At 40.9% G+C, this 26,232-nt stretch overlaps 1 protein-coding gene across 1 annotated transcript in view; it reads right to left on the bottom strand.

Moving 5' to 3' along the window:
- The window catches only part of AIG1 (androgen induced 1), a 131,090-nt gene that overhangs the window by 989 nt on the left and 103,869 nt on the right, over positions 1-26,232 (bottom strand). Inside the window, exons 4-5 of the mRNA XM_069010549.1 lie at positions 12,378-12,493; positions 2,673-2,836 (exon numbers count right to left, since the gene is read on the bottom strand). Of these exons, the coding sequence (XP_068866650.1) occupies positions 2,673-2,836; positions 12,378-12,493 (280 nt within the window). The remainder of the gene's footprint in view (positions 1-2,672; positions 2,837-12,377; positions 12,494-26,232) is intronic.

The raw sequence follows: 26,232 nt of genomic DNA, 5'->3' as shown, positions 1-26,232 counted from the left end.
AGCTAAATCTAAGCAGCCAACTTTGTTTGAAAGAAAATTTTAATAATTGTGTTTCAGAATTGAATAATTTGAAGCCCCTCTTCATTTCAACATTGCATTTTTAAGTATTTGCAGGTACATGTCCCTTTTTCGAAAGTACAAGAATGAAGAAACAACTACTGCTGAGAGGGTGCCTCTCTCTTCTTGTAATGGCCATTTCTTTCAGTAATATCAGGAGAGCTGAGTTGAGTGTAGGGCTCCTTAAAGAACTTATTCTAGCTGCAGGACTCGTCTCTTTTCTATGCTGAGAAAAGCCTCGGCTGGGCAGCAGACTGTGTTTTTTCTGGCAATGGAAACATTCAGCTATTTCATATGCCTGTTCCTGGACAATGAATTACTACTGGTATCTGACAAAAGTATTGTTCTTCTGACTAAGCCCTCTCTGCCAGACATCTCAAATACAAATATTTCCTTTGGAGGTTTTTTGGAGGTTTTCCTGCTGCATGTTGGAAAAGAAAGACTTATGATAACCAAAGGCAAAAAATAAGCAACGCTTGAGAATGCTGAGAGGAAAATCCAGTCACAAGTAAGATCACCTGCTAGTGCAGTGTACGCACAGGCGGAAAGTACACTGGAAATCACTTTAAAAACATAGTTAATGAATTCCAATATGGGAAACAATAAGACCCATCTGCAGTTAGAAAGCACAACTGCAGATCTGCCTTGCTGAAAGAAACAACACAGAGACAAATGTGTCTGCACATTGCCAGCAGCCCAAGTACAATGGCCCTGGGTGTTGCTGGCAAACCAGCGCAATGGGAGAGCCACAGCTGAAGGTTTAGCAACCAAAACAAGAGGCTGGGACCAAAAGATTACAGAGTTTACAAGGCTGCTCCAGAGCCAATCTTAAGTCTTCTGCTTTCTCCTGGAAGGAGGTTTTCCAATAATTTTAAAAGCTGTTTAATTTGCCTTTTTGAAAGCGTCTCTTTCCTTTCTTCTGAAGCACTCTGCTGCAGAGGCATCAAATAGTTTGGCAGGAATGCAGATATCCTCAAAATTGTGGACAGACACTGGCTTGTACAAAGGGCAAATTTTTCCTTCCCTACCATGTTTGTGGTTTAACTTGGAAAAACTAACTGCAAATCATTTTGTCAGTAGTGAGATTCTATTTAATGCATCTCCAGAGGCAAATAAAAAAACTCCAAACCCAAAACAACCCCTTCTCACCCCAGAAATCTCATGGCAGACTGTTTTGATTTGCACTCTTACTGCTCAAAAGCCCCTTTTAAGTGTACAGTTTTCAAATAACATTTTCCCAGGTCTTGCAAGGTGACAGACTGGCATCATTTTACATCTCCGCTGTTTGTGGTGTTCCTGCCACGTGCTTTGGGTTAAGTTTATGCAAAGCATTTCAAGCTCAGCAAACCAGCAGGTGACTCACAGCATTTTCTGTTTTGCAAGTGCTTGAGCCACAAAGGACTTGGGATCAATATTCCTTATCTACGTGAAGGAAATGATGGAGAGGACAATAATGCCAGGATAAACCTTGAAAGATGTTAGAAGAATGACCCAATTGAGTTAGCTCCTCTAGGGCAGAGGGCTGCAAGGAGCAGGGATTTTGTTATGCATACTTTGGAATAGTGCAGGAGATTTTCCACCATCTACTTATTCATGGACTTGCTAAGAATATGTGATTCTTACCCCAGTATTATTCTTCATACAGAACTTAGGTCAAGTGAAATTATTCCTTGCAGCTGCCTTTTTAAGAAACATCTTTCCCGAATTAACTTAAGGAAGTTAAATAAATGTGAATTTGACATGAAAATGAGGACTGAATACCAGTCTTGAACACTGTGATCAGTGATTGATGGTCCTAGAGCAAAAACAAAAAGGCATTTTACCCCTGGATGCTAATATGAGCAAACGGCAGGTAAAACTGCTTTGTGCTTTTAGCATTAGATTCTCTCCCTGGTGCTGAAGGACTTGTTTAAAGAGAGTTGTGTGTGCAATAAACTACCATGTGAATTTATTTCCCTCCAGTTGTGATTTGCCACAGCAGCTACTATGAATATTGTTTGCTTATTTCATTAAATTTGATAAATGAAAAACATCTTTCATAGATAAAAGGAACCTACTTTTAATCTTGTGTTTGTCTTATTTTCCCTTTTGCTCTCCTCAGCAATGGGTGGCCTAGGCAGGATAGATGAGGTAGAGTCTGCACTAAAGTGATCTTTCATTCCTGTTATTTCACTGACAAGAACATGTTCATTTTCCCTGAGTAAATTTATACAGAGAAAATACCTTATACCTGAAAATACTAAAAAACTATATTTTTATTTTTAAGTCTAAGCCTTACCATTAATGGTGTTTGCATGGAATGGTACTTTTTTCTAGCTGCATTTAATGGGTTCATCAGCTAATAAGTGGGTTGTAAACATCTCAGGTAATTGGCAAGAGCTCTTAAATTAGTACTGTAAGTTATAAAAGAGAATACATATTCATAGCTCATTGGGCTCTCCAGCAGCCATTCTGTTCATCCGTCTGTTTTTAAGGGCAGGCAAGCAAGACGTTTCAGTGGAACTTCTGTCATTCTCCTTTGTTTTAGTCAGCTTAAAACATTCTACACTTTCAGAGAAACATACTCAAGTCCTGATGGTGTATTTCACAAGATAAATTCCTAAAACAATACTCACATTTTTGCGTATCCCAGATATAGTTGTTCAGGACTTCTCCCACCAAGTAGAATACATTAATTATTACGGTAACAGCTGCAAAAAAGATTATTTTGACACCTGGGCTGAGGTGCTCAAGAAGCGGGTACACCCACACTCCTGTAACGTGGTGAATCCAGCACACCCTGAAACAAAACAAAAATAACAAGCACTGATTCTTACATCCCTGTTTTACAAAAGTAGCTTGGCCTGTAGGCATACCTACCATAACCCAAAAAGCAATTATTTGAAAGGCCTGCAAGTTGCAGCTGAACTGGATGACATCCATCCCAAACAGACATCACAAATGATGAAACTATGACTGATTTCCCACATTCTTACTGCTTTGCTTTCAATTTATTATGAGCAGTTGGCCAATTTTCATTTCTGATGTAGGCAGGTATTTCCTTGCTGCATTTATATTTCTGAGGAAACCCCCGTTTTTCGTGCCAAAGCTGGAAACTGCAGAAGCCTCTGTTCCAAGCAGGTTCTCTATCCTAAGAGCATTCAGGGTTCTACAGGCTTTCCTACCAACTCTCTCTGATTTCTGCAGTATCCTACTTTCACTTCATACACATTTGCGTGTTTCTTTTGCTTTTCCTCGCTACACATGGTAATCAGTTTTTGGGTTTGCCAGAAGCATATGGTTTAGATTCTCTTTGAGAGAATAATTTCTTCAGCAACTGTGTTTTAGATTGCTCCTCCTTTTCTTTCAGTTACCTGCTATAATTTGGAATCTAGTAATTTTACTCTAGGTAGGATAAATATTTTTTTAAAAAGCCCAAACAAAAACCTCAAAAGTAGTGCCCAGCTCCACAACCAATATGCAGTAAAGGAAAAGGATTGATGTCAGTTCGCTGATGACACAGAGATTTTTAGCATTCAGCTACAGAGGACATTGTTGGTACACTAACTCAAGAGACAGACTACCAGCTTCACTGCAGTGCAGCCTGAAGAAGCACTCCAGGTGTGTGGTTTTGCTGTGCGTGGTTGCAATAGACACCTGTACTCTGATGGGATCGCTTTTGTGTTGAGATCTGATGCCGTGAGTGGTGAAGTCAGAGGGAGCAGAGAGAGTCCATACATTCCAGTAGGTGGAAGTTAAGAAAAGCAAATACTGGCAAACAACTGAGCAAACATCTCAGAGGCTAACTGGGTAAAGTGCTCAGTGAAGGCAGGCTGGGGCTCTGCTGGGCTCTCTTCAAGAATGTAAATATCTTCCTTTCTGACCTGGAAATCTGAGAGAAAAGCTCACAGTGAAGCACAGCTAGAGCAGCTGCACAGACTATTATAGATGAGGATTTCCATGGTTTGCTTGACTTGCTGATGTTTCTATTTGGTTAAGGAAGATTTTTGATCACTAGATCAACAGTCAAAGGCTCCTAAAGGGCAGAGACAGAGAAGTCCACACAAAATTGTTACCATAAAATTCTGTCACACAGGGAGTACAGAATCCCTATTTAACAATCACCCTGGAAATGTACATAGCTTCCCTCCTCCTTGGAAAAGCTTTTATTACAGCCAAACTCTTAACATTTGGACACTTCACTTGGGAAACTACATGTGTCAGTAAATTAATCTGCATGATCTAAATGCAGTTAAACCCCCTTTCTCCAAATCAGTTCACATATGGGAAATTATCTCTGTACTTTACAGTTATTTCCCCCAGTATTCTTCTGTGATAGAATTAACCTGACAAGATAAAATTATCTATGAAAAAATGAAGGGCTTCTGTGTAACCCATGGTAACAGGGGACACCATGTTCCTTTTGATAAAGAAAAAAATGAGACAGTTGGGTAGAAGGTACTGGGATGCCCCCTACTACCAGGTTGGGTTAGTGGGGAATGTCTATTATCACCTAACAATTTTCAGTTTCATTTGCTTTTTTCAGTTTTCATTTGCTTGTTTTTCCTAATGATCATTCTGTGAAAAACAAGCTCCAAGGAAAAAGACTGAAAAAGAGCCAGTCTCTTTTCCACTTACTTTCTCTGGTGTGATGAAACTGCCCAGGACTATAAAGTACAGAGGAACTTTTCAAGGGACCTTCTAAACAGCACCTATGTAGCCAACTTCATGAACCAAGTAGAAGTGGCTTTTACTAGAACGCATTTATGCTAGAAAGAGGAAGTATTTTCTAAACCCAGCCAATGAGTCACTGCGGAGCTCGTGAATGTCAGCAATCTCTAGTTAGTTCAGTCTTTGCAGACAGCTCATGCACTCTGCTCCCTGCTGCCCAGCACAGGAGCCCACTCCCTGCATGGTGATGCTGCTTGTGCCCTCAGTGTAGCTGTTGTTTGCCTGTCCCCGGGGTGGTCACACAGTCAGAACTGATTTGAGCACAAGAGGGACCGAGCACTGCTCTGTAGACAAGTCACAAACCCACCTGAGCCTTCTAAAAATGAGCTGCACCATGCCGCTGGCTATGCTGAGGTGGAGTAATATTAGCCTTCTCTCCACTGAGCAGTGACACACTGACTGCTCTGGCATTGTCTGGACTACAAACAGGAGCAGCAAAGGGACGACTGCTGCCATGGAAACCCCAGCTGGTGGCCTTTCTTAGTGGGTTTGTTCCTGCTGGAGTACAGGCGATCTCGAGGCTGCACTATAAAGGGCTGATCAACCATTCGCATAAAGCTTCCACACAAGAGTGCTGATTGCCAATGTTAATGAATGCCTTCAATGTTGCAATTCTAGTAACCATTACTCCGATCCAACCTCATTATTAGTTAAGCACAGGGAAGCATGCATTAAGATTTACTTACGAGTGCAAATCTAGATCAAATTGAAGACTTTGTTATTGAACAGGTGTAAAAAATGTGTTGTTTAGATAGAAATAAACTGAGGAGAAAAAGTTCAAACTAAAACTGGACTGGCTACTTCTGAGAAGATAAAATTAACCCCAACCTCCCTGTGATTTGGAGCAGTAGCAGCAGTAGACATAACTGTGTATTTTCAAAGATGAATGTGTTACAGGTCATGGAGTTCATCTAGCCATTTGTTAGGAACAGTAAAAAGAGAAGGAATGGAAATATTCACACGTTGTATTCAAATTAAAAAGTCTGTTAAAAAAAGTGTTTGTTTTTAGAAATTTTCAACCAGTTGGTGCAGAAATCAGAAAAAGCTATTTGAAAATGCACAGTATTGCTTGTTTTTAACAAATCTATCAAAAAATGTGACTTTTTATCTGGTTTTCACTTCTACTATAGAGTAGATGTTGCATATCTCTCCTATCAAACTAATCGTGAGAAAATGAAAACTATGCAGGGAACATACACATCTATTTATTCTTTGGATATAGATCATTTGTTAATGAGGAAAACTAAGTACAAAAAACTGTTGGAACCTTGCGGTTTATGTGTACTCTGTCAGTTTAAATAGTACAGCTGTAACAACAGCATGTGTAAGACCTTAGTCCTGGTAGAATCAAGCTCAACAAGTGGGTATAATGGCAGATAATAACCATGACACACCATGAATTTTTTAATGGGAGATGTTGCAAAAGATGGTGTCTCCTTCATGGTGGCTGTTCCCAGCTGTCACAGCCTGGCAAGACTTTGTGGTCTGGACTCTCAGAGAGAGTCTCCACCCATTTCCTGCTCAGCTTGAGTCCTTAATCATAATCTGCAGCCATCAACAACCAGTACTATGAGTTCTGGAAACAGAGGCTATTAGATGAGGGGCTATGTAACTTCTCAAGAGCAGCAAATGAAAGGAAACAGAATAATAATGCACGACATAAAACGGGTGAAGAGGTCCCAGTTCTCTTCCTCGTAACAGAAGAATCATCTCAACAGAACTCAGAGACAAATTCAAATCTGATAATGGAAATATCTTTCTGAATGATACCTAGTTAAACTCTGGAATGCTCTACCGTATCTTTCAGTGATACATCACTGAAATAAAGACGTTCAAAAAAGTTTTGAAGTATGAAATCTGGAAGTCTACTTAGACCACTGCTCTTCTCTAGGCCTATCATGCAACTCTAGCAAGTTTTTGAAGTCAGGAGATCGTACAAGCAGTAAGAATATGCACAATTATGCCTAAGTTTAAAGAGTACAAGGTATATAAACCATCAAGACTAAAGGATCCAAGCACCCATGTTTTGACATAAGTTTTGGAAGAAAACTCCCCTTGAAGGCTAGTTGTTTCATAATGGCCTGCTAAGCTCTCCTAAAGCATCTGACATTAGCTATACCTGGAGCCTGGGTACATGACAACTCTCATCTACTATGGCAGCTCATTTCTGGTTACTTCTTGCAGCAGCAAATCCTCTCCCAGATCTTCAGTGCTCTTCATATTTCCAGTGACTGGCACAAAGGAAGGCTGAATCCTTGGTTCCAGACAAATCGTACACCAGTTCCCAGTGGCAACTCTTTAGCAAACAATATAACATGGGCATTCTCTACGCCTTTATTTCATGATCTTTTCCAGCATCACTCTTTTCCTTTTCCACAAAGAGTGAGAACTTTACCCAGAGCTACTAAAATGTGTTAATGTCTTCCAAAGGAAGTGATGGGCTTACAGCAGCTGAGACATTCAAAACAAACAAACAAGTAAATAATTTGTGGCTGTAGTGTAGCACCAATCTTGTGCTTTCAGGGACAGAAGCACAATGACCCACTGAGTTTGTTCTGCTTTTGGTTTCTAATACTGATTGATGTGAGGCACATTTTCATAACTCCCTCAAAAGACATAGGAGAGTTTGTTCTGCATCAAATCAGAATTCTTAAGATCTCAGCTGTATTAAGATGCTGGGCTTCTTATATCAACAGCCATCCAGACCTAATACACCTACACCAGGAATGTACATAGTTTAGAAATTTTAAAGACTAAAATGCAAGTTCAATAAACAGTCATCATTTAGGAAATAACAGCAATAATCCCCTCTTGCTCAATTTTCTTAATGTTGAAGTCTTCTCCATTCATCTGAGTGGAGAACAATATATGGGTCACAGGACTGTGCTACTGGTGTGGAGTGGCTTAGGCAGCCAGAAGGAGACAAGTCCTGGGAAACTGCAGCTGCAAGTAATGTCACATCCAAAACATATTCAGCATGACATGGTGCTGGCATCCTCTGGGATGAACAAAGCAGAAATTTTGTGTTTATGTACAGGTAGCTAGAATGACAGAAACTTAGCAGATTCACTGCAAAGTGTTGTCATCTCTGGAAGTCATTTATTTTGATAAATAATTTTTCATTTTAAATATAGTAATGGTTGCTATGCCTTCTTGAGTTATATTTTAAGGAGCTGCACAAGGAAGTGAGAACATATTACCCATGCATGTCATCTGTGATTGTACTGTTGCTTTGACTGAAACATTTGAGTATGTGGAGGTGGAGGGGAGCCAGAAAGTAACAGTCCATAATGGCTATGTCAGACCTAACAGGCTGGGACCCATACAGCCTTCTCTTGCTGAAAGCACTTCTGCCCTCCCACCCTCCTTCTGGGTCAGGTACAGGGGACACTAATCTTCCCCTGGCCTATTTCTGCTGCTTCTGTTTCTTCCTACTCTTTCCTGTTCTGGGCAGATCCAGCTCCAACTCTTTTCTCCTCCTCTGCATTGTCTTATCTATCATCCACTTCTACATCAGCCTTCCACTCTGATTTCAAAGTCTGTCTCTCTCTCCCTCTCCCAGCATTCCCCACTTACTTGCATCATTTCAGCTTTGAAGGTGCTGACTTGTGAGCTGCACGTTTCCTTACCCACTCACTTCTCTTTTAACCCATGATTTTAGATAATTTCTTGTACTTGCTCCCAGGACATTTTACATTTTTGGTGTTTTCTCTAACTATCGATTCCTCTGATCTTTATTAAACTTTTACCCCCAGTGCTCACTTCCAAAAGCCTGCATGACCCCCCCCTCTACATACAAACCCTCAGCAGAGCCTAGCAAAGCCACGTTGTGTCTCTCCTGCTCTATCGGCACCAGCAACCTCAAAAATCCTTCTGGTTTTTCAACCCTGCCCTTCTTTATCAATCTGACTGTCAATCCTCACCAAGCTTCACACTCTAGCTCACCACCCCTCTCTTCTGGATGTCAAGGTTTGTCCTAGCAGTCTGTGCCAACATCTGCTCTTTCTGATCTTCCTCTCCTTCTATGGAAAATCGCTAGTGGAAATCCTACAGCAAGCCTGATAGAATCAATCTCAAATTCATTCCACATCCTCAGTGTACATTCCTTTCTTAAATTTGTCCAAGAAGAATTCTGCAAATTACCCCATCTAAATGCTCTCCCTCAGCAAATCTATGGAACTCTCCTAAAGTCACTTCAAGAAAAACTTTATCTTCGAATGAAAGTTTAAAAGCTCTTTAAATAGATTTACAAAAGAATGAAATAATTAATCAAGTCCAAGCTTGGCACATGTGGAGGCAGCTCCTAGTGGATTTGAGATAGCAACAAGAGAGCAGATCAAGTCTTTTGCTCCCAAACATGCAGCCCAGCATGACTACGGCAGTGGAGTCAGATTCCTAGGGTCTGTTTTTTTGGCATCCTGAAATGCTCAAAAGTAGAGGGAAAAGTAAAACCATTTAAAATAAACGTATTTGTCTCAGTTTATTTTAGGGACATATTAGGCTCTGATATTAGTTACCATGAGGTCATTCTTGTTACAAGGAGCAACACATTTCTGGCTCTTTTCTGTTCCTTGACAACCAACTCCATACACTCATTGGCAGAATTTTCTGGTAGTACTGGCAAACGCTTCGGTTTTCTTTTCACTGTCTAGATTTAACAATTCAATAAAAACTGTGACCTTTTCAAGCCATGCTAAATAAAGACAATAGGCTTTTCCCATCTTATCCCATGGCCTCGGTCCTGAAAGTCCATGTATGGTCTGCAACAGGCAATGCAAGTCTGTGAATGCTCTGCCTGGGCACAGTTCCTTAAGAGCATGGGAGAGCTCCCTCTCACATAGAGTGCATGAGCTAAGGGTGCCTACTCAAAAACTCTCTAACTGAAGGGAGAGCATGCAAAAAACAGAAAAAAAGAAAAAGCTTTTACTCTTCAAGAAAGGATGTTTCTCAGAAAACAAGTCTCTGAATCATGCTCAGGAGATATCAGGTTATTTAGCTATGTTCTCACAATTTCAGTGATGCTATTCAGAATTGTTTGCCAGTTTTCTAATTTACCAATTATACATAAAAAAGCACTTGCTATTCCACCATCTCTTTCATACATGACAGATTCAGTCACATATGAAATGAAACAAGCTTTCCTCTACTTGGAGTTGAAAAAAATGCATTCACAGAATCAAACCTGAACAACACCCTCCTCTATGTTCCTTTCCAGTTAAAAGTGCAACACAATACTTAAAACATGTAGAATGGTAAGAAAGGTTCAGCTGAGATGGGAAGAGAATTCAAAATTCAAGAACAAAACATGAAGAACATCTGATTAGCAACTGTCTTCGCTTTATTCTGAGAGTTGCAGTGAAAATACTTCTGCTGAGGGAAAAATGAAGTAGGCAAAAGGACAAATTCTCAAGTGGCAGATTCCTAAATTCTAATTAAAAATACATAAAACAAGAACTAAGCCCCAGCCTGGGGCCCATGGTCAACTCTAAGTTCAAAGGAAGGAAGTTCCACCAGGCTGTATGAAACTTGGTCATTTGCAGGTGTAGTCTAAGTCTAATACACTAAGCTAACCTTGAGGGTTCTGCCAACACGGACAACAAATCTGAATTTAGGAATTCCAAGCCCTCCCTACTGCAATGTGGTCACTTGGCAGCAGGAAGACAGTGGATTTCAGCTGCGAAAAGAAGGCACACCCTGAATGAGAGGGATGACAAAGTCCTCATTTTTCATACTTTCTGGTAGATTTTTCCAACCTGTGAGTGTGATATATCATATTGATATAATGGAACCAAGATTTGGCTTGCAGCCTAAAGCACATCTTGGATAGAGTCTTCAATAGAACCTGCAGGCTGAAAGCAGAACTTGCAAGGGATGGCACAGTGTAGCTTGTGTCTGCCTCCACTAACCCGCAAAGGCCTCCTTCCATAACAGTAGAAGGAGAAATGGGTTGTACGTGCATAATTTAGCAGGATGAACTTTTAAGATTGTCTCAGCCCATTTATAGAGAAACCACAAATTGGAAGAAGGTGAATCACTTGAGAGTAGCCCTATCCATTTTGGAAATAATGTATGTGTAGGCAAAACCAAAAAACAGCAAAAGCAAAGGGAGATGACCATAGTCTGTACCTGGGTATTTGCTTAGTAATTAATTTAATGCAGAATCTTCTCCTCCTGCTTTACTTGTCCTACAGTTTTCTTTTACCTTGTAGCTGCAGGATACAGATGCACTGTAGTAGGCACGTTCAAGCCAGATGAGTATCACACTGATACTGTAGCAGATTCTTAAAAGATTTAAAGACACATCTGGTTTTATTTCACTTGTAAAAGTGGATTGTTTAAATTTAAAATTCTTATTAAATACTATTGCATGTATCTACTTATATAATTTTGAGAAAACAGGAGTTGCTGGAGAAGGTCAAGTCACAGGTAACTCTGCTAATCTGTCTTCAGGTACCATCAGAGGAAGGTCAAGAACTATCACAGTTAAGCATTACTATATGTGGGTTAAAAACATAATTCCGTTTTTCCTGAAGAACAATCATGTGCCTTTTTGCATGAGACTGCCTTTATCTTACAATTACAAATATTATTCTTTTTTAAGAAGGACATGTATGTTTATAAAAGCAAATGGCAGAATGTGGCTGTTGTCCTGGGACACAGCATCCCACTTCAGCTGGATTAATAGCATTTTATGATCACTCAGTGTGCATGGATATGTATGAATAATGACTTCTCTTTCACTGGACTAAAGGGAAAAATTGCACAGTTGAAGCAGTGTGATAGTACTGTCTTGAGACCATGTTCTTCTCATATTAGTTATATCTCACTTGGTTGGTGGAAATTTTGGAAAATACCTTCTGAGCTGAGAGAAAGATGTTGTGAAGTGAAAAGAAAGAATATGAAAAGTAAACAGGGGGTCATGAAATGCAGAAAGGATAAAGGATAGATGGTATCAAAGGAGAACTATAAATAAAACAAAGGTTTAGTGAAAAATAAATACTAGGGTGACCAAAGGATATTAACTCTGTCATGCAAGTCAGGCACTTGATTAGAAACTGCCCAAAGACTTAATTTAATGTTGTGTAAGAAAGATTATTTCTGTTTTAGTTTCATTTCTCACCAACATTTGCATTTCTTAAAACAAACTTTAGAGTGTTTGGATTACTGACTTATTCTGTAATCAATTTCACAGATAGAATTTATGAACTAGTAAAGAAAAAAGACAGTGTTCTATCTTTTCTGTTGCCGCCTAAATACTGATGCAGGAAATCACTTGCCTATTCTCCATTTTATTTGATAGAATAAAAACCCTAGGCAATAAAACTAAGGTCCAAGAAAAACATTTAGCTTGAAAAAAGGTTGAAAAATGTACCCTTGGAAAGACCACTGCTTACATGGGATTGTTCAACAAATTCCTGTTGTGTGAGGTTTGGCATATACTTTCTAAAAATATAAGCATCTGGGGAAACCAGACAAAGCCCAGGTCTTGGACCAAACGAGGCATGCAGCGTGAATCTGTTAGCGATTATATCCATAATGAAATATGTGCCCAAATTTAGCAGTACAAAACCCCCAATACAATGTGAAAACACAGCATGTACAGCCCTTACCATAAAATATAGCCAACAGCGAAGGTGCACACTGCAGCCAGTCCACAGCTCCTGCTGGGATACTGATGATGTGTTGTTCTCATCTCGATTAATACAAAGGGCAAAACTGTTGTGTGCTGGAAAAAAAACAAAACAATGGGGAAAAACCAGGTGATATAAATGGTTCTCTGTATTTTCATTTCAATTGTACAATAAGAAACTTAATCGCAGAAACCCGAAGACAATTCTTGATGGTTAGAAAGTCAAGGTAAAATAACTATAAAATTGATAATAACCCAACCAGTATCATCTCTATAATGTCTGTTTGAGAGAGCAGAGGAAAACTGAGTGTCCAGAACGTGCTTTTCCTTTTGTTCAGGAATCCAAGGCAGATACTCGGTGAGTAAAAAGGGAATGTGTCATGAACGGACACAGGTCCCAATCCCAGTCTGGCCCTGAATTTGCTCTGTGATCTCTGCCACATCACTTCAGTTATTTTGACCATTATAGCTAGGAGGCAATGCATCTGGTTTTCAGAGACTAAGTACAAACAATGCCAAATGAATGAATACAAATGGAGGTATTTAATGCATCTGAGAATTAGGTTTAAATGTATCTCAATCTGGGAACTTGAAAACAGGGGACATATTTTCAAATGATAGCATCAATACCTCTGTTCCTCCATCTGCAAGACAGAAGCAATTATATTCAGAAAGGTGTTGTGAATCTTAATTTGTTAGTTGTGCAAAATAGTTTTAGATTCCCAAATGAATCATATGAAAGCCAAAGCTGTAAAAACCATTTTCAGCCACTTGTCTTTATTTAGCTGTGAAACTCCTTATTTTGTTATTTTCCCATACTCATTTCCTAAACTGCCCCTTCTGAGAAGGCCTGTTCATCCAATTAATGTCAGCAGCATGAAAAACTGCATCCAGCCTGCGTCCAACACTCAATGTCTACATTTCAGAGTGCTGGCAGGCATGAAAATATACATAAGTAAAAAACAAATGTGCCAGGAAAGAAACCCCATAATTTCTTAGTATACAGCTCACTTAGGACCAGCATTAGTGGCAACTCCAGAAGCATACCCTGCCTTGCCTCCATGGGGCCAAGTTATTGCAGGCATCTAAAGGGAATTACTTCAGTTGAGAGCTTGGCTCTGGGGCTTGATAAGACCGACTGTGAACTCTCCTGCCCACTCCACAGGAAGACCTGCAGGTGTAAGGATTGCAAGGGCAGCCTAAATCCTAGTCCAGGTTCAGTCCTTCCCCAGGGACTTGATCACCAACTGGAAAGGAAATTTATGGTGTACACTGGCCACATTTTGCCATCATGTAGTTTTGGGGAAAGCTGGAGAGTTGTATTTTTAAGTTTGCAATAATCAAAATGTAAACCCACAGTGACTTTCACCTGAATGCAGATAGGAAAGGCATGGAGTAGAAATATCCTTGCGTGGATTACAGGTTCAACTGAGATAAGCATAGTGGGGTCTGAGCCTTTAAAAACTGCAAAGAAGAATGGTTTGAATGGGAAATGGTAAGATAATGGAAATGCTCTCGCTGAGAGATGTAACATAATTGAATTGGATAACTGCTCTGATTTTCAAGGCATTAGTAATTAATGACTAGCATTTGGAGAATGACAGGTGGATAATACAGCTGTTAGGGGAGCTTTCAATTTCTTCATCTTTTAACAACTTGTTCCCCATCCCTTTAAACAGTATAAATCAGCATCAAGGGAATGCAGAGATGTTTTACAAGTGGTCTGCTATAAAGGTGCCCACCATTAGATGAGAGGTCTATGAACTGCAGAGGACCTTCAGAATCCATAATCAGGGACTGAGAGCAAAGCAAGCCCTGGAGATTCACCTGCTTATCTTGTGTCTGTATGGAAAAGGTCTCCAGGCAGAGAGAGATCAGTGCCTCACTTTGAAGAGCCCCCAAAGCAGAGCAGCTGGAGGCTGTGCAAATGTCTTCTGCCCTGCCCCCATAACTTACTCAGAGAAAAAACCAGAAGACAACAACGACTATTAATTCCAAACTCCACCCTTGATATTCCTTGTACAATGCATTCCTGTGATCCAGTCACTTAGTTTTACCTCTGCATTCTATAGATGATTGTTACAGAGCTTGTGAGCTTGGTTTCTCCATGTAAATGTTTATCACTTTCAATACTGCTTGTTGATGAGCTCCTCATTGATGATAACAACTCAACAGCTTGCCAATTAAAAAGTAGTTAAAATAATTTCAGCAATCAAGCCTTAATCTAGAATACTCTTCTCCTTTCCCTCCTCCCAATTCTTGTGGTTATATAATAAAATAGGTTATTATTTTCCTAAATTCTCACTTCTGCTCTTTTCTAAAGGTAAGGGGTGGGGGGAATAGCAGATAATGAGCTGTTCCACTGAAGAGTTTGTGTACGAAATCCTTTTAAAAGTACAGTGGAATTAGAAGTGTAAGGAAAAAATCAGAGATGTGTATCTTTAATCTCAGTCTGTTAGAGTGAATGTCAATGCTACATGCAAACACTGCAGTTTTACAAATTTAGATGAACTTTGGTTTAAAATGTTTTTGTGAAAGTGCCACTCTAAAAAGCTGCTTCAAACCCTTTACTAAACCACAACCAAGATAAAATTTCCTTTCTCTACATTTCAGCTCCTCCAAAAACCTTGATTTAAAAAACATGAAATTTTGTAGTCTGGGATACCTTCTATCCAACAATTAAAACTCTAGACTGAAGCATAGTGAAGATGATCGGGGATCAAATGTGCTTGCAGTGGGATCTATCAGGGCTGGGTATTCTGCAGGGGGCCTAAGATTTCATATCCTCTAATGTTTTTGCCACCTGATTTCTGAATAAACAGGCCAATGGGAATCGGAGGCTTACAGAGAAAATAGCATTGATATTTCCTTGACCTGCCTAAAGATCACGCTGTGCTGATCAAACATACCTGACTGGTACCTCTGGGACTGATCCTTTTTACTTACTGGCACATAGCGGGACAAAACCACATTTCTCACCTTGTTTGCCCAAGTATCTCCAGGGGCTTGCTTACTTCAGAGAAGACTAAGGAATGAGGAAGTTCAAATAACAAGGAGGTTTAAATGGTAAGGATGATTAGCTGCTCTAACAGCTTTCCAGTAGTTGCTATTTTGCACCATTAAAAGTTTATAAGAAAAGAACAAATACATAATCAGAGTATAATGATTAGGATAATATTATAATAGTAGTAAACTATGCTAGCACTACTAAATAATGCTATATTGATAAGGCACTTTTATTATGGAGTCAGTAGTTACAAGCAAAATTATATTTTTACCTGGATACCCTATTCTCCTCCAACTGAGACCAGGTGACCCTGTGAGATAGTTTTGCCTGTATGACTGTGCTGACACAAGAGACTTGTGCTGAGCACTGCTGTGGCCACACCAGGGAGCACCATTCCCGCTGTCAGGAAGGCAGCTCTCGCTGCACATGTTCCCTGTGGTGACTGCAGGCTCAGGGTAGTCCCTAGCCTCCAGGGCAGCCCAGGCAGCAGTGGGGGAGATAACAAACCCTATATCATTAGCAGGAGCTCTTAGACTGAACTTTTTCAGGGCTCAGTAACTGTATCTACTTGCAAGAAAATGTACCTGGTCAGCTTCTCCAGCCCTGACTGTGGAGCTACCTGCAAGGTGTCCTCCCAGCTGCAAATCCTTTTTTATTCTGGAGTGCCAAGACAGAAGCCCTCAGACCCATTTCTACCCCTCTCTGAAGGATTCATCTGCCAAGACCACTTTGTGAGCTGAAGAGTTGACCGTAAGCCCCCAATTACCCAGCCACAGCATTGCCCTGCTCAGACCCCATCATTGCCTGCCTCTGCTGCTGCTGGGAAGACAACTTTGACAGATCTTTTTGCTAGGAAGTGCTGGTCTCAGCACAGCAGAAAGCTGCAACTTTCTCCCATTCTGTGTCTACCACACAGCATTGCTTTCCAAGGACCCATCACCTACAAGTGGTGAAGAAACATGGCTTGCCAAATCTCCAACTGCTAATAATGATGCATGAAAACAGAGAAACCAGCACAATGCACAGAGCCTGGATAAAATGTGCAGGAAGGTTATCATATGGAGAATCTGATCCACAAGACACTCTGGAGACTGACTCCACAGAAGCAACCTCTGAGTGAAGCTGAATTAGCACCCACTATAAAAAAAGCCATCCTGGGATCTGCAGGTGGATTAATTCTAGAGCCACCGTCACAGCTTCCTGAGAGAAACTTTGCTCATTAATAACTCTTTAAAATCTATTACTAAGATATGTACCTCCCCCCACATGGTATATATGTGCCTAATGACATTTGAGACCAGAAAGTCACATTACAAATATGCACCACAACTGCAGTACTTGGGAAGCTGAGCTTTGATGGAGGACTGCGCTTCCCCATTTTAGATGTGTTCTGCAACAGTTTGTTGGAAAAAAAGATTTTATGCAAATTAGGTACATTAACAATGAGTTCTGTAATAGTCTTTAGGCAATTAAGTGCTCATTCTTGAAAGCCTGATTATATATTTTATCTTCCAACCAGTAAGTGCTGCTTTTTTTAACACTGGTTTCAACAGTACCTTATTTGGCCTTTTCTCCCTCCCTTAACTATGTTTTAAATGGAATGTTAAAACTTTTCAAAAGATGCTAAACTGACTGCTTTATGTATTGTATCTTTAGCACAAACATGGTAGTGATGTCTTTCCAAGTCATCCTCCTGATCTGCACTGACTGTCCAGAACTACCTTTATGACAAGGAGTTCAGTCTATGGAGGCATCTCAGATGCCCAGGTATCTTGCAGAAGTTCTGTACAAATGGTTAAACTGTTTGAGCATCACAAAAAATGTGATTATAATTCACTTCAATCAACAGACTGTGACTTGTTACTCAATTTGATCAGACTAAAAACTACAAGGTATAGGACATTTTAGTTCAATGGACATACTGTGCACCTCAGAGGCCGACATCATGGGACTCCTGGGAGTGCTGGTACGCCCTGCAACAAGGAGGCTGCAGATAGGTTTTCACCCACAGAACCTGTGCAGCCAGGGACCTGGAGGGCTACATCTGCCACCCAAAGCTGAGTCCACGTCAAAGCCTCTGCCCTGGCAAGGGCAGCTGCTCCAGCATCTGCTGGGGAAACCACCCTGCAGCACATTGCCACTGTGCCTGAGACTTATGCTGGTACAAATTTGGCAGTGTCCCCCTCCTTTGCACCCTTCTGTGCAAACTGCTGTTTGCTGGCTGCCTCTGCTTTCTGCCTTTTAAAATTTGCCTGTAAAATATAGTTTCCATCACCAGGACATTACCCTTCCCCTTTTTCTTTTGAACTCACAAAAAGATTATGTTGCTAAACAGCTGCTCCAGGTCAGAATGAGTGAAAAAGTCTGTCTGCCACTCCTTCTTCCCTCTCAGGGGTTTGTGCAGCACCTTGAGATAAAGGTTTTACAGAAACCACCAACTAACTGACCTATGCCCATTCCTCTGAATTTAAAACCACTTCTAGTTGTGTTCACCCTGGAAACCAATACTAATAGGCCTAAAAATCCCTACAGTTGTAGTCAGTGTCATTTGTAGAGTAACAGCAGCAATAAAACTCCTTTTTCTGCATGCTCCTAGCAGAGTAGCATGGAAAACCAGATCAGGAACTAGTAAAATAGGGACATCATTATGATTTACTCCTTGAGAAACTTCTGAGAAAGGAACAGCTGGCAAGAGAGTATTTATGTGTCATCTGAAGGATGATACCTTCTACCAAGGCAGCCTAATCCATAAAGAGAGCAGCAGGATATCAGAGCTGGGTGCATAATAAATTGGAATCCTTGAGTGAGTCTGAGCCCTTATGAGACTGAAAGCGCTGGTAGCACTTTTCCTCTTACAAATGAGAAATTATGACTATTAAATGAGACATGCTGATGCACAGGATGCACTCCAAGGCAGCCACAGACGGCTTGCTAATTGTTATGGTAGGTTGGAGGGAGGAAGAAGTATTATATGATCTAAACAAAGACCAATACTTTATAAAACACATAAGAGCCAAACATAACCATTTTCAATCAATATGAGAGTGTAGAGTTCTTTGAAAAGAAAATTAACACTTCCTCTTTAATGTTACCCCCTCTTTTCCTCTTTTCTGTAGATAAACACAGTGGACATGGCATTCCTGACTTACGAGGAGTTGTATCACTTTCTCCACACATACCTGATGTTGACAGCTTTGTTTTTGTTTCTTCTGACACATGCAGTATATACAATATATTGAAATAGCAGTGTCAACCTGATCTCACCCTATGACTGTACTAGTGTCACAGAGGTTATATATAGGCGTTTATCTATAGAATTTCCACAGTGCCAATCACTAAAGCACTTCAGCACCTCAAAAGCATTACTAAACATACCCTCACAGCAGCCCTGGTCTGTAGGGGCAGGATATCCTATCCTCATTTTGAAGAAGGGCAAGATGAAGATAGCATGCCTCACTCAAGGTCACACAGGGTAGCTATGGAGGAATGAAGAACCACATCATATTCCTCAGTTCCATTCCTGAGTGTTAGCCTAAGATAAGCATGCATATATAGAGAAATAACAAAAATTTGGTATGAAAGCCAATCTAATCCTTCAAGTTTATAGCTCTGAGACATCTTGGCCCTTTCAGCATCTATCAGCTGTTACCCTGATTGACCCCCTGTCCTGGTTCCCCTCTGCTTTTGGAGGCTTCTTCAGTTGCCTCCCTCTGAGCTGTCTGTCTCTCTTCCATCTCAGCTCCTGCTGCTCCAAGCTGCTTTCATGCAGCTCCCATCCTTAATACCTTAACATGACACATAAAATCTTGGTCACTTGGACTTGAAACAAGATGATGGTAGGAACCTAACACAGCACATACAGTATAGCAAAACTGTGTAAAACCAGTGCCATGTTGCCAAATGGAACAGCATTGCTACGTTTCACTTTCTTTAACTTTGTTTAATTCAACATAACTACTTTTGATGCTTGTCATGTATGCAGGTATCATTAAATACATGCCAAGTGCAATGTCACATAAATCACCTCTCTCCCTTTGCTGGGATCCTTTAGCCAGGCTTTCATGTTCGTTCTGTGCTGTGCCCAAACTCTCCAGTCAGCTCCTGCCAGCAGGCACTGCTTGACCCTTAGGAGATTTTTAAAATACAAGACAATCAACAAAGTCCTGGTTCTGTGCACTCAGCCACAGCTGAGCAAACCCTGCAGACCCTAATTTACTTTCAACCTCCAGTCTTTATTTTTGCCATGAAATCCTTAGAAAAAACACACTATAAACAACATGGAATATACACACAGATATATCCTGTGCAAGAAGCACTCATTAATCACAGTGTTATGCAAAGTAATTTTTCTACATATTTTGCTCAGTTTATTTGCCAGTTGAACCACCTGCCCTAGAATTTCTCAAGCTACTATTTGCAAAAAGGTTTATCTAGGCAAAGAAATATATTGTTGTCTCTTACAATTATCCTTAAAATCAATGCTTATATACACACACACACAGACAGACTTTTACATGTATTACCAAGACCTAATTTGCATGAATGAATATTTTACTTTTTTGCAGGTCATGCCGAAAAAGTGCTTGTAAAGTCATTGAGCCTCATGTATTCCTAGCAAAAAAATCACTAGAGAGCTTGAAGATGTATTTTAGCAATGGTTTAAACAAGATTACTCATATGGAAAACAGTATTCCTCTCCCTGAAAAGCAAAATCTTTCCATATCATGACTCCAAGGCCTCAAAAGGGGGAAAAGAATTTGTATCAATATGTTTTCTAAATCTCTTTAACTGACTTGAAAAGTTTATCAGTACATAAAATATTCTATATTAAATTCTAATATCTGGCAGTCTCCTAGAACTAGTACTAAGGCTTTCACAGGAGGATATTTTTGGTTTTGTGATAGCCAAAGTATCCTCTTTCTAACCTGAAAACATTGGCCTCTGAATCTGTCACTGGTCCAGGACCAAATATTGCTTGTCCTGGGCTTTGGGCCAGTATAATTTGGGGAAAGAAATTCCACATTTGGGAAAATAAAAAAACCATTATTTGTCAGTTTCTTTTTCAAGTGGTGACTCTTTGATGGTATTCGGAAACCTAAAATCTTGGAAGTGGTTACTGAGGGACTGGATTTATTGGGTGTTGTGTAGGTGAGCTAGCCAAAGGTCAAACTTTGGTCTATCACATGGTGATTGCAACTATCTGCAATGTGGTTCAAACAATTTATCTCACAGACCTTGTTATTATCTTTATTTAATTATTTCTTTACATTGCACATGTAAACTCCTTTAACAAATAGCTCTAGAGGATGTAACCTCCTAAGCTTTTTTGTTGTATTACAGAAAGCAGTAGCAGACTAAGGTGAGAACAGTCTCACTGCTGCACCCAACACTCTGTCTGTCTGTCCAGTTTTACTGGACGTGCATTGCCCTGAGTCTTCTGAACAGCATGTACTCCACTGCAAGGCAGAGCTGCATGAGGGAAGAGTTCCTCAAGCAACAGTGCATGTGACCAGAACACTGCCCTACCATCTCTGCATCCCTGAAGCCTGTGCAACGGTGCAGGGCTAAGCTGTGTGCCAGCAGCTGCACACACACCGCTACTGCTGAGTGACCCAACACACGGTGACAAGCCGTGGCCAGGCACCAAGGCAGCTGCTGGTCTTGCACTCTGTGCTCAGGATGCAGAAGGCCAAGGCTGGGTCTAGAGGCATCACAAGATTATTAAGACCAGGAGTGACTAAGGCACTAGCGTGTGTTGAGGTACAGGGAAGAGGGGGTATGTGGTGAGGGTGCAGAGAAACCAAGAGGCATGGGCTGGGTTCCCGCACTTGTTGAAAGGCAGATGGAGTAGCAGGTAGGGCTGAAAAACTTGTTGAGGGTGAAAATGAGTTTGTGCAGAAAGGCAGGGGAAGATGAACAGAGATGCAGCCTTGCTTGTGGGTCTCCTATGCTTCTCCTCTGCAAAGAAGGCACGTGAGCAAACAAGCCTGGGGAACATCCTGAATGAAGGCCTTCTGCCACAAAAACACACTGACATTCCCTACTTGCTTTCCACACTGTATGACACACTTTATTTAGGAGAGTCATTTTGCTTCAAATGCAATTAGTTCTAAATGCTATTGTTCATCTTAAAACAACTGTTATTTTGATTGATAGTAAAAGCCTACACACCATAGTAAAGACAGGATTGTTGGGCACAAAGACATTATAAAATCTATAGCCTGACCCTTTAAAACCCAACTTGAACTGTCAGATTTGACTTATGAGACTAGTAACAATAGTGCTTCATGCAAAAAGCATTAGGTTAAGGCTGGATCAGGCTAAGTTGCCAAACACACCCTGGCATAATTAATCAAGAATATTTCAAAAACAGATTGCCTCCAAGAGGTTATTGATTTCCTGTCACGACACGTTTTCCTCATGAGGTGCTACAATGCTATGTATCTGAGATGTGCTGGCGTGTATTTTTCAGTGACTAAGCCTTGATCTATCTTCCTGGATTCCTGCCACTGGTGCACTGACATCTGCAACTACTCATGTTTGACAGTCTCATGCATGAGCTATGTGGCTTCCAACTTGGATGGGATTAGTATAGGAGACTTTCAGAATACTTCAAATGTAATTGAAAGCAGATAAATACAAGGGTCTCAAGAGGGTGGCATGCTTTTTACAAATGGAATCACATTAAATCACGCGTATAAATGCTTGGACTAAGAAAGATCTCAGTGCTAACCAGTATAGTATGCAAGAAAGTGTTTGTCCTTCTTCTTAAATATGTATGAATCCTGATAATGTCACTTCTTTCTAAAATCTAAATACAGTGCATGGCTGAAGTGCAGTTTAGACAAGCATGAAAAGGTACACATTTGGGGAGAAGGGCAGGAGAAGAGGAATGTATTCAGAGACTGACAGGTGCTCTGCCTTTCACCCATGCCTGCACCAAGGCATTCATATCTTCTGTGAGCCATCCCTGCCAAGAGATGAGATCTGAAAACAATATACATCATGTAACTTAAGGTTATACTGTTACAGTGTCAAAATCAGTAAATTACAAGTGATGTTTTCTTTTAGAGCAAAATTCAACCACGTTCCCTACACAGAACATATTTTTATTTATCTGTTTTTTCTCAGAAAATGTGGACATTGATATTGTAATCTGCAAATGTATTCTGCACATATTTACTGAATACTGTAAAATGGAAGATGCAAATAAAACTGACGTTAACACTGCTGTAAGGAGTTTATCTTTCACATTTCATTACTTTTTTAGACTCTGAACTCTGTAAACATAAGTAATCTTGCTTTAACACAGATAATGCAGAGCTTGATAAAAAGAAACAAAAAAACCTTTCAGTGGGAAATGGCCTTTCTTGCTGTCAAATACCGTTCTGAGGATTACAGTGATGGGCAATATACAAACATCACGAGAGGACAGTGATACTGAACATACATAATATCAAAGGGCTCCAAGACGATCAGGTTGCAGTGAAGCTGTGACATCTGTAGTATTAAAGCTATGGGCTTCTCTGGGTTCATTGCAGACTCTGGCCTGGTTTTCTTCTTTTCAGTTTAATGTTGGTATGCCTGTCTCTGCTTTCCTCACTTACAGCTCTGTCCCCAGCCAGGCTGATTTCACTGAGCTGTTAGTGACCTGCATGGCTTTTCTATTTTAAATGTGAAAAAAGGAGGAGAACTGGAGACAAAATGTGATACCATACTGTAGCATTTTTCCTAGCAAGCAGAGGAGCAGAACAACAGCAGTTACCATGTATAAGGTCAGTTGTTGCTGGGAGAGCAGTGTGTGCACAGCAGGGTTGCAATGGGATGAGTGGTTTCATGTCTCGTACTTGGGAAAACCCTGAAGGAAGGAGGACCTCTTACTCTGCTTGGTATCACAGCTCCTGTCGTAGAATAAAGTCCTCAAGAACTTCAGCTCCAGCCTCCCAGATGAGGTTCAAGGTAGTTAAAGTGAAGTACCCCTTTCCATCCCACAGCCTTGATAAATGTGGCCTCAGGAATTCATTACTTTGGTGATAATTGTAGTATCATAATGCATTTCTTTGGTACTAGAAATTTTATCTGTATTCTCCTATTGCCACAGGGATTCCAGACAGAACTTCCTTTGCAGCACCTGCTCATAAAGCTGTACAATCAGTCTTCTGTAAAGTTTTGTTGTGCATGCTTCAGCTGGTCTGAGCTCTTCTGTGCTGTGGGATGGATGCCAGCATTGGGACTGAGGTGACCCACATATGCAAATGGTTCATGACAGTTTTTCTTTAAACATAAGAAACACCTTTTTTTGACTGTGAAGGTGATCAAACACAGAAAGTGGTTGCCCAGAGAGGTTGTGGAGTCTTCATCCTTGGTGGTATTCAAAACCTCACTGGACACTATCCTAGGCCACTGGCTCCAGCTGACTGTGCTTGAGCAGGGGGTTTGGACAAAACAATATCCATGGGTGCCTTCCCACCTCAGCCACTCTTTGATTCTATGACCCTAATGGCCTGGCTGTTACGGTCACTGGCCTTTATACCCAGTCTTGTCAGCCCTCAGTGCTTCTTGTCCATCTCCACTCCCTGGCCAACAGTGTAAGAAGGTGCTGCATTTTGTACACTGTCTTTGATACCACCCCTTTGGTTCTTGGGTAAGAGCAGAAAAGGAAAGAGAGATGAACCAACCTGATCTGCAGTATTTCTGCCCTCTGCCCTTCTGAAGTCTCTCTTGAGTATTCTCTCTGGAAGAATCTCAGTATTTTCTTTATAGAAATGTAACTCACCATTTTTTAACTGGGGAGCAAAAAGATGACAGAAAAGCCCCAGTTCTACATGTTTGCCTCATTGTTAATGGTCATATTAATGGTGTGTGGATGTGTGTTTGAAGCAGAAGATTATGGAAATGCCTTTCAGGTGGGAACGGACTGGCCAATCACTACATGCATGTAGTATGTATAATGTTAGCTATAACATTGTTCTGTTGCAGTACTCAAGTGCAAGAATTGTGGTCAACCCTTATAAACAAGGAAGATCACTATAAATGTGTAATTGAAGGATAATTGTGATCCCAAGCTGCCTGAGACTATCTGATTGACCTTATATTGGGGAATGGTGTCTGTTGGGAATGGGAAAATGCACATTTGATTAAGAGCACTTGAACTCCATAGCAGTCATATTTTCCACTGGGACGAAGTGCTAAGGAAAACTTTAAGAGAAGGTTCTTTTCTAAGAGAAAGACCAAAGAACCACCTCAAGTGCATTCGGCTGCAGTGCAGGTGTGGGAGCCAGCATGGTGGGCTAGGTGAGCCCAGGAAGCTGGGTGAGAGAAGGGAGACTTCTTCCAAACAGCAGACTAGCTGAGAGAGGCCTGGTTAGAGCCTCTCTCTCCAGAACTGGAGCTGCAGCCACCTCAGCTGTGCTGGCTGAAAGACTGACTGGCTCAGAGTTGGGTCTGTGCCAAGCCAAGGCAACAAGCTATGAGGAGCACCCCCCAACCCCCCCCCCATTCCCCCCGTCCCCCAAATAAGGCTATATTTGCTTGGAGCCACTGCTAGCAAGCAGTTAAGCACTGCTGCTCAAGGGCACCCACGTCTGTAATTCACTTCTGCAAGTTTCTAGGCGGGGTCTTGTGCCAGTGTTATTTTCAGCAAGAACACCTAAGTGATCGAAGCCGCCTGTGTGACTGGCAGCAGCGCTGGGTAGAGAGAGGGTACATAATGTACACACACTCGGCACTCTTGTTTCTTCGCTGCTGCTGCTGCTGCTGTAGTGCATTCTTAATAGGTTACTAAACTTTGTACTGGCACTCCTGCAGAAGGGACCTGGCAGTAGTGTTTGTATTTTAATTACTTGACCTATTACTTGGCCTGCCTTGTTGGGCAGGCTTCTTTAGCCCTATAACCACCTTCTTAATGACCTTCACTATTGAACAAAATTAAAATAATAGGAAAAGCTTGCTTCTCTGATGAAAAGTCCAAGGGCAGAGGAACTACTACAAAAAGACTTAGTATTACTTTATGGTCCTTAGATAAATCCTAAACTTTAAACAGCTATCTCTAACACATTCTCCAGTGCATGACACTGCTTTGTCATCTCAGGAGTATCAACTACCATTCTGCAATTTTACTGCAAAACAAAGGAGTGAAATAAACCAAAACCTCAAAGTTTTTAGTGAACTGGGACAAGAAGTGCAGTAAGAGACCCTTGACAACCCTATGGGACCAGCTGTCAGGATTATCAGAGTATAATTCTTTGTAAGTCTTATTAAATAAACAAAGTTCTGACTGTCAGTATGCTTTATAAAAATTCCAATTAACCCTTATAATATTTCTGTGAGACAGTGGGGAAGAGAAACAAAATTATCAGTGAAGACATGCACACAGAAAAAGCATCTGGTCTAAACCAAGGCAAAAGGCAAACAGTGATGGATTTTGAACTGGAATGCAGGTGCTGGCAATGCCTTCCACTGGGCTCAGCCCACTATAACACTCCCTTGTCAGGAGGTCAAAGTCGGAACAATACTGGTGGGAAGCGCACAGCTACTTAGGGGCATCAATGTGCTGACTTCTTACATTCATGGCAGCAGAAGAAAATGATGTGGATAAAATCCAGTAGTTTAGGCACCCAATCAAAGCAGATTATTTCAAAATTTTTATTAAATGTGAGCTCATCTTCCTCTCTAAATGTCAATGTAAACAAGCTAGAGGGAACACAAAAAGGCCAGAGGAATACTTGGGCTGTTGCCTGCTAAATTTATTCTTGTTCTGACCCCTCTCTTCTGGTGAAAGCAGAGAGCAACTGGGGGCTTAAAACCAATGGACTTCAGCTTCAGGGCA

The sequence above is a fragment of the Aphelocoma coerulescens genome, chromosome 3, assembly GCF_041296385.1.
Source record: "Aphelocoma coerulescens isolate FSJ_1873_10779 chromosome 3, UR_Acoe_1.0, whole genome shotgun sequence".
NCBI lineage: Eukaryota > Metazoa > Chordata > Aves > Passeriformes > Corvidae > Aphelocoma > Aphelocoma coerulescens.
This window is presented reverse-complemented; position numbering and strand designations above follow the sequence as displayed.